General features: G+C 52.7%; 1 protein-coding gene across 3 annotated transcripts in view; it reads right to left on the bottom strand.

Annotated features, from left to right (window-relative positions):
• LOC127749098 (uncharacterized) overlaps positions 1-9,053 on the bottom strand; it is a 74,326-nt gene that overhangs the window by 5,169 nt on the left and 60,104 nt on the right. For 2 of the 3 annotated variants that reach the window (XM_052265834.1, XM_052265835.1), the window contains one exon: positions 2,860-2,962. The exons of the other annotated variant lie outside the window; for it this stretch is intronic. In XM_052265834.1, the coding sequence (XP_052121794.1) occupies positions 2,860-2,962 (103 nt within the window). The remainder of the gene's footprint in view (positions 1-2,859; positions 2,963-9,053) is intronic. 3 annotated transcript variants of the gene reach the window in all.

Raw genomic sequence — 9,053 nt, 5'->3', positions numbered from 1 at the left:
GGGGGGGGAGAACGACGACGCGACCCAGCAGCGCAGCTTGAGGAGGAGGAATGCTATATCGAGGGCTCTCTGCCGCCGCGTCCGAAACTAGCAGCCAGCAGGCAGCAGCGTCCGGACCTCGCGGCGGCGCAGCGAATGAGGCGTACGCTGGCGTGCCAATGACGGCTAATGATGTCGTCGCACCGTAAAGCGGCACGGCGGGCCCGCGGGGGGACGGCAGGGGAAGGCCGCGAGGAGTGCGGTATGAAAAACACTACAGTGCGCCGCGGCGCGGAGGGCGTGGGCGCCCGGGCCAGAGCGCGCGCGACATGCAGGCCGAGGTGGCGTGCCGCCGAGCGAGGCGGGGCGTGGCGTGGCGGGGCGGGGCGGAGCGGGGCGTGGCGGGGCGGGGCAGGGCGGGGCGGGGCGAGCCTTGCCGTGCCACGCCTCGGATGTGATCTGTGTGTGTCCGTGTGGCACTCCCCGTCGTCCACTCCCGGTCCTGCTGCTCCGGCCGCCCCACTCGCCGCCGCCGCCGCCGTCGCGCTGCTGCTGCTGACTGCAGCCGTTGTGACGCCACGCGTATTTGGAGCGAAAGTGGCCGGGCTTGACTCGATGGCCTGTGCACCGGGCAGCACAGCACACTGCCACTCTGCAGCACACCCACGGACACACACACACACTTCACAACGCAGATATGCAACAACAAAGAGATTCTGTATCAAGAGTATTACTCGATGTGCCCGAATACAGAATTGTTTCTGAATCAAAACTACCATTTTTTGATTCCATGAAAAAAATCGTAGATTTAATCACAAAAATTCTCCTGTTCAATTAAAACCTTAAAGATGCAAAGAAGCTGTTTGGTTCAAAGAAACATTGTAATAGCGTTGCATTGTGGCCGTGGGGGGTTGGGGGAGGGGAGGGGAGGGGAGGGGGGCATGCACCATACGACGCCGTCGCTCTCCCGATCTGCGTCTCTATACTGACCACGAGTATGGCTCCGTGCCGGGCTGGACCGGGGCTGCGTTTCCTGCTTTCCGGAAAAGAGCTCAACGAGCCTGTTTGTCGCTGCTCCGGGTCCTCGGCGGCGGTCCAGCCCTGCCCAGTCCCCCAGCCTCCGGGTCCGGCCTCCGGGGTCCGGCGGCCGCCCAGCCTCCGGCGCCGGCCGGCGTGCCGACAGACCGAACCAGCGCCCGCCTCCGGGCCGGCTCTGGCCGGCGTGCCTCCCGTGCCTCCCGTGCCTCCGCAGCCCGGCACGCCCAAACATGGCCTCCCGCAGGCGCAGCGCCGGCGTGTTCCGGATAGGACTTGCGTCAGCGCGGGCTGGCGGCCGGGGTGGACGGAAGGACCGGTGACAATGCTTACCTCATGTCGCCTTTATCGGCAATGATTTACATCCGCAGTGGCCGCAGGACATCAAACCGCAATTAAACCCAGGAGCGTTGTCGTCGTCTCCGTTTTCCACAAATAGAAAATAGATTGCGCCAAGAAAATAAATTCCATACAGCAGTAAGTCATGAAATGCCTACTTGTGTTTGTATTTTATCAAATCTAACGGCATCAGTCACGTTAAGTACACTCAGAGTACCGTACTGCAAGACATCTCCGTACAATTACAACAAATTTTGTATTTACGATTTACAAAACTTGTTGTAAATTTACGACAGCCCACTCTTGCTTGTCAATGAATTTTGTGTTGGTACGTGGTTCTTATTGTAATTTAAAAAAAAGTAAATTGAAATTTTACAAATACAAGTCATGTAAAAATTTTCTGTAACTCTTTCAAGTATCTCTTACAGTTGGCGGAGGGCACCCTGAGACCTTCGTTGACGGCGAGGGCGACGCACCTCATCGCCCGCGCGTTTCTACGCCCCTTAATCCGATATGAATGATCATAATTCGCCCCCTTCTTCCGTAACGTGAGCTAACAACGCCGCGAGAGAATCATCTTCCTCCTCGCCCTCTTCTTCTTCAAGACGCCGCTCTGCCGCCGCCGTTGCTCACAAAAACACAAGCAAGCGTGGCTGTGACGTAACAGACTCGTTGTCCAGTATCGTGTCCAGAGGACTGGAGAAGGGGAGGGGAGAGGAGGCTCACCGCAGTCTAATACGCCGGCGGCCAGTCACGTCGCCGACGATGTCTACAACAGGGACGGGAGGGTGATGTAGCGGCGGGGGGAGGAGGGGTAAGAGTCGGCTCTGCGGTAGTAACACTTTTTGGTCTGATTTATCGCATTCGGCGGCCGCATTGCGGCGCGGCGCGGGCGAACCGCACGGCGGGAAGCGCGCTCAGCCCGGGGAGCCAGGAATACCACGTTTGCAAAATGGGGGTACTTTTTTCACGGTCATGTCATGCTATTTTTATACCTAAGTTTGAATACCATAGTATTAACGAGAAAAAAAACAACACCATTTTACGGTTTGGTGGACATTTTGTTTTTCCTACAGTATAAAAAATTAAATGAAAGAACGGAAGAAAAAAAAAGAAAGAAAGAAAGAAAGAAAGAAAGAAAGAAAGAAAGAAAGAAAGAAAGAAAGAAAGAAAGAAAGAAAGAAAGAAAGAAAGAAAGGAAGAAAGAAAGAGAGAAAGAACGAAAGAAAGAAAGAAAGAAAGAAAGAAAGAAAGAAAGAAAGAAAGAAAGAAAGAAAGAAAGAAAGAAAGAAAGACCAGGGAAGAGAGTGTGAGTAGGCTCGTGAGTTTGGGAGTTTGTTGCGTTGGGCCCGGCAGGGCAGCTCCTGCTTCGCCGATCAAGCTTGTTGTCGATTTCGCTGTCGCTGGTTGGTTGGTGGGCGCAGGCGGAGTGGGGACGCGGCCCACAGTGGGCCATGCAGTCTCCCTTCGCTGCCCCTATACGTATCCGACCACCTGCATACACACCTTCGCGCAGCGGCCACCGCCGAACGGGAGAGCCGGAAACAAGCAAACGACCAACCAGAAATGCTGGGTGTGGCCACGGCACCGGCCAGCAGCTCTCTCGCTCCTGCAAACGGAGGAAGGAGGGTTATTCCAGAGGGGTTATATTCCAGGGGGTTCCATGAGTAGAGTTTCCGAGCAAAGGTCGGCAAGGACCAGTTCACTGGCAGCCAGAACCAGGGAACCAGGGCCAGGGAGAGGGATGCTCCACCGAACCTTCTTTTAAAAACTATAGGCTCTCAGGCGTCGCCTAAAAAAATCACTGGAATGCCGTAACACAGACATTTGTTAACGAAATAAATGTTCTGAACTTCAATTACAATTAAATGAGGTTTTTCTACAATATCTGAAAAAAATCCCTTTTTGACCACCTAATTATTGCACGCATCGAAAAAACTGAGTCCTTGGACCAAGTACATTGTACATTGATCTTTCAAGTGCATTTGTGTTAATTCAAGCAATTTATACTTGAAAAAATAAAGGATTCAAGTACAATGTACTTTATCCAAGAACTTAGATTTTTGGGTAGCGAAAAATTTTGGTAGCAGTCGTAAATTTACTTCAATATCTCCCGCAAAAAGTATCGCGAGACTTTCCAAAGACATTTATTTGCAGTACATACATTGACTATAGAAAAATTAATAAATGACTATCGAATTAGTGCGCGACAGGTTCGGTGGTGGCGACGGGCGGGCGGGTGCCGCCACCGCAGTGTGTCCAGCCTGCAATCAGCGCGTATATGGCACGCCGCCAGAACGGCACTTGGCGCGGCACTACTGGCCGACGCGTCCGCCGCAACACATTCGGAGTCAGATTGCTCATCAAGAGGGGCCTTAAATCCGGCGCCAAAACGCGTGCCCGCCGTGCGTGCAGACGACACACTTTTCAAGGAAACGGCCAGTCCGCGGGGCCGGTCCGTCCGGCTAAAGCTTTAGCAAGCTAGTGGCGCTGGTATGCGCCGCCGGGCCGGGCCCCGCCAGCGCCAGCACGACGCCGGGCGAGCAAGTGCCGTTTTCTCAGTTGATTTCTCCGCAGAACCTGGAGATAAAGATGCGCGCTCTCGATCTGCTGTGCCAGGATATCCATTAATCTCCCGTGAATGACACTCGGTGCGGACCACTTTTGACTTTCCACACGACATGTATATGCACGACCCACACATTAGGGATCGTCCAGAAAGTACGTCCGTTTCTCTCAAAATCATCCTGCAAACTACAGCAGCTCGGCGCCTGCAAAACTCGGGGTAGGCCACCCCGCAATACACGCATGCACAGCATGCAAGATTGTGCCTACCCGTCAGGCGCCATGAGAGCTTCCATTGCCTTAATTTGGAGGGTTCGTAACGGCGAATGACGGACGTACTTTCTGAATGATCCCTTACTTCAACAGAATCTCTCGGAATCGTCAACACCAGTCACTTGACGTAAAAATGTTATTATGATGAGCTGCGATTCTGAGCTCACCGAAAATGTCTCGCCTCCCAGTGCCTGACCTTCGTCACCTTCGCCTTAGAATCCCTAGTAGCACACACACACACACACGAGCCTTGTGCAGCCGCCAGCTGGTTTTGGGACGATCCAGTAGCGGTTGTCACTCTGGAGGATGAGCCTGTTCCGGTCCGGAGGGCAATCCGCCCCGCCCGGCTGCCGACCTAGGCCAACGTTTGCCGGGTTGTTCTGCCAGGCAGGCCGCGCCAGGCCGAGCGGCGACCCTGGCCTGTCGCGCCTAGGGAGCTTCCCAATGAATCCATTCCGAGGCGCGACACACGCCGCCGGGCGGGGCGGGGCGGGGCGGGGGGAGGAGGGGCGGGAGCCGACGACCTGTCGCGCGCCTGTGTCCGACAGCATCACTCCTTTGTAAAAACACTCAAGACTTTAGTGCCTTTCAAGGTAGGATTTAGTCGGACTTAGTACCATTGTTTTACCATTATTGGCTCCGCGAACATTTTTCAATTTGGAATACAAAAAAAAAAGACTGGTCAAAATTACTAGCGGCGACTTTTGTTTTTGACGGCATTGCTTCGGGACTTTACAAAATCATTAGATTTTTTTTCAGCGAAATTAGTGACGCTCTGTTATTGTTTTATAAGGAGAAGGAGGGGGGGGGGGAGCTACGCTCTGGTAGGGACAAAACAAACTATTACAAGAACAAAATTATTGTGACTGGGAGACATTCTCGGGAAGTGCGAAAACAGTGGGTTCACGAGCAAATACGCTTAATCATGGATAGTGAATAAGTCGCGTACATGTTACTGTTAAATCAACTGCTCTGTGTGACTACCCGAGCCGACACACGTTCCTCCGAATCACCACTCTGCTGGCGTGGCGCCGCGTGGCGAGGCGTGGCAAGGCGGGGCGTGGCGGGGCGTGGCGGGGCGTGGCGGGGCGTGGCGGGCGCGCGCGCGCGCGGAGGTGGTATAGGGTGAAATGGATGGTGGGCATCGTGTGCGCCGGCTCCGGACCCGAGCCAAAAACGGGACTTACGTAAGGAGGGAGGGCGGGGGCGGGTGGGGCCTGAGGAGGCACACCACGGGGCCAGCAGTGTCCAGCACGCCCGCGTCCTTCACATACTTACACTCGAGTGGGGAAATGGCGCGGCGGTGTCTTCTTCTGGCCGGTGTCACGTCCGTGATGCAGACCACATGTCGAGCGGCACGTGTGCGGGGGAGAGACAGAGAGGTAGAGAGGTAGAGAGACTGAGAGGTAGACAGAGAGAGAATACCTGTAGCTTGTAGCACCCCAACCAACTTTTTTCCGATAGGAGTAGTCACTATACTGAAACTCTGTCTCTCTCTCATCTGCTGGAGGCGTACCCTTCCCGTTTCCCTTCCTTTCCTTTTCCCCCCCGTGTGTGAGCGTTACCCGTTGCTTGGGCAACACAACTGCAGCGTTACGGGACCTGCAGCCCTGCAAGGTCAGCTGACCAACCTGTCATTATTTATTAGGAAACGGAAGTCTGGCCGCCGCCCGGCTCACCCGAGCCCGCCGCCACGCCACACCCTGGACCTGAGGCAGGCACAGGAGATAAGCCTCATCATTATTATTTTTGTGTGTTGCCGAGACTTTTCCTTTTTCGTAATTCTTTGAAATTTGAATGGACGTCGTTTGATAGACTGAATTGGTTCGAGAGTAAAACGCACTTGCTCGAATGAACGATTGAGAACAATTTCACTTGGAATTTCACTTTACTTGGATGTAAGTGCAGGCTTGATTTAAGTAAAAATTATTGGGAACCTTTGGTGCATTTGGTACTTAAATCAAGCGTAGCTGTCTAACTGCAAGTTAAATTTGTTCTCAAATCCTAATTCAATTAAGCGAATGTTACTCTTGAACCAAGACAAATCAAAGTGAATCAGCTTATCTTTCTGAGTAACAGACCTATGGCATTTAAATACATTGATCCATACAGAAAAACTCTATATTTTGTTTTCGATACTACTAAATAAAGAAAAATTTCACGCACGGAAATGAAGTTGTGGGGTACTACGAGTGGGCAGTGACTTCTAGTATTCACGGTTCACGAGGGAATTAATACCTCCAGTATTCAGGCGATATTCAGTGATTATTCAGTGATATTCACTATTAGAGTGTATTCACAGTGCACGAAATTTCGGAGTTGCTGCCCCCTCGGGTACTACACATAAAACAGATTAGGATGTAAAAAATCCCAGCGGCGTTATAAGATGTTATCGAGCCGCTTGCAAATGAGTTTGTTTGTTCCGGGCGGCAGAGCCCTGCCCCGAGGAGAGCTGAACGCCGGCCCCTGGTCCACCCACACCGCCGCGGGCCAGGGCGGAGAAGGTTGGTAGCGCTGGCTGCTCAGGTTGGTAGCGCTGGCTGCTCAGGTTGGTAGCGCTGGCTGCTCAGGTTGGTAGCCCCGGTTGGGATCGATTACCAACGCAATTAACGATTTACGACGGCCATCGCAGCGTCTCATACATGCGGGGCCTGCCCAGCATCCATCACTTCTTTGTTATTGTTATTATTATTTCGCAAAAGTGTCGGCGGGCCCCCGCGGCTGGTGTGGAAGTGTGATGGACGCGCCGGCAGCACCGCCACCCATCACCTGCGACGATGCGGGCGCTCCCGACCTACAGGCGCCTGCCAATAAAGCCCGCCGCGACATCCTAATGCAGCACTGTGGAAAATAAATGCATGCCGAGACACCTACACTGATAAACTAGGTGTTCCACTGCTCAACACTTAAATGTGTGCAACTGCAAGTTGAATACTTATTGCGAGTGTGCAACTCCGCGTGGTCGCACACTTGCAAGTGTTCAACTCGGTAGGCGTGCACTTGTAAGTGTGCAACTTTTCAGTTGAACACTTCCTTAGATTGAACGCTCACTGTGTAGGAAGTGCTCAACCGAGGCGCTGTTCAGTTCACTGAAAACTGCGTAATAACGCATGTCATCACTAGATGATAACGCGGTGCACAGTTCAGTTTTTGTGGAATATTTTCTAAACGAGCCCTGAAATTCAATTTGTGAAGGCACTATCGAATTCCCGTAAAATTTCCTATCAAACGAGCCCATATGTGATAGGGTTCTGAACAAAGGTTCTCTAAGAACCTGTCTTATTCCGTATTATTATTTGAACTCCGAACCTTATCACATGTAGGCTTTTTTGATCGGAAATTTCGCGGGAAATCCGATGGTGCTTTCGAAAATTAAATCTCAGAGAGCTCCGAGTCTTCCACCGACAATCACGAGACTACATGTGTCTGCGACACTTCCTCGAATGAAGGCACGAGAAGAGTCTTACAGTTCGGACACACGTGAATAAACCAACGCTTTCTTCGGCTTTCTTAGTGTTAGAAACAATGCGCAGTCTCATGCGTTTAAATGTTGGACACCCTGTCTTGCACTTACACAATAAAAATGTAAGCACAGTCTCACACTCAACTTTTTCGAGTTTTCTTACGTAGAGTGGAAAAGGGTTTTCGGGCGCGGCCCCGAGCACGCACTCTACACGACTCTCGCCGCAGCGCGACGGCTGCAACATTTCCTTCAAATGTCGCTGTGCGTGGTGGCCGAGTTTACAGGAAATATGACACATTGTGAGGCGGGACGGTCCAGCAGTTCCAGACAGCGGCTCCAGCCGTTTGCCTTTGCGCAAGGATCTCACCACGCTCCGCCACGTCGGATCTCATGGGGAGGAAAGGGGGGGGGGGAGGAGGTTAGCGGATAGGCGGGTCAAGTAGTGTTGCCGCTCATCCGTTTGGCGACTGCCGAGTAAAAAGAAGAACGAGATTATCATCATGGCGAATAGTGGTTCTAAACTGTGAGCGGAATACATTAACGGCACGACCTAAAATTGTTATTACCACGTCGTCGATGATTTCCAGAAATAAAGTCTAACGGCGGGTTTTAATAGTTTGATGATTCAACCCCTAAAACGGGAGAAAAAAATGAAGAGGATAAACATTTGGCACCATAGAAGAGGACGAGGAGGACCAGTTTGCGCCAGCGACGTGAAAGTGGCGGTGAGGTCACTTGCAGGCGCCCTCCCCGCCGCCGCCCCGTCTCCTATGCGCGCATCCGGGCCGTCACACATTTCCATATTATTCAACGCTCCCCTCCCTCCACCCCCCGCCCCCTCGATGGACACATGAGGCGCCGGCGCCACCGTGTGTGGGGGCGTAGCGAGGAAGACAGTGATACGTAAAGAGAGAGAAAGAGGAGAAAGAAAGGGGGGGGGGGCAGACAGGCAGTGTGTCGATTTCTTCATTATTTACTAGAGGGGAGACCTGTCTTAAGAGAAGCACCTAGGGAGAATAGCCCCCCCCCCCTCCTCCTCACTCCCTCTATTCCTCTCTTTTCCACGCTCTTTTATCAGGCAGAGTGTGCACTCTCTCGCCCTCTCGTTGCTCCAAAGGCTTTGCTGATGAGAAAGGTTGGGAATCTCAACCTTTCCCCCGCTGTTGCAGCTGCCGCCGTGTGTGTGTGTGTCGGTTCCAAATAATTACTATACACGTAAGTGTGTGATGCTTGTTAGTAGGGAGAGCTCCGCTGCTGGTTCGCTAGTTTGGAACCCGCCGCTTCCAGATTGACGCTCAATCAATTAAACCGGGGGGCCACCTTGAGGACACACAGAAAGTGAGACGGCAAGAGAGAGAGAGAGAGAGAGAGAGAGAGAGAGAGAGAGAGAGAGAGAGAG

The sequence above is a fragment of the Frankliniella occidentalis genome, unplaced genomic scaffold (assembly GCF_000697945.3).
Source record: "Frankliniella occidentalis isolate FOCC.00 unplaced genomic scaffold, Focc_3.1 Scaffold31, whole genome shotgun sequence".
Taxonomy (NCBI): domain Eukaryota; kingdom Metazoa; phylum Arthropoda; class Insecta; order Thysanoptera; family Thripidae; genus Frankliniella; species Frankliniella occidentalis.
Note: the sequence above shows the minus strand (reverse complement) of the source record. Positions and strands in the feature narration are given on the sequence as shown.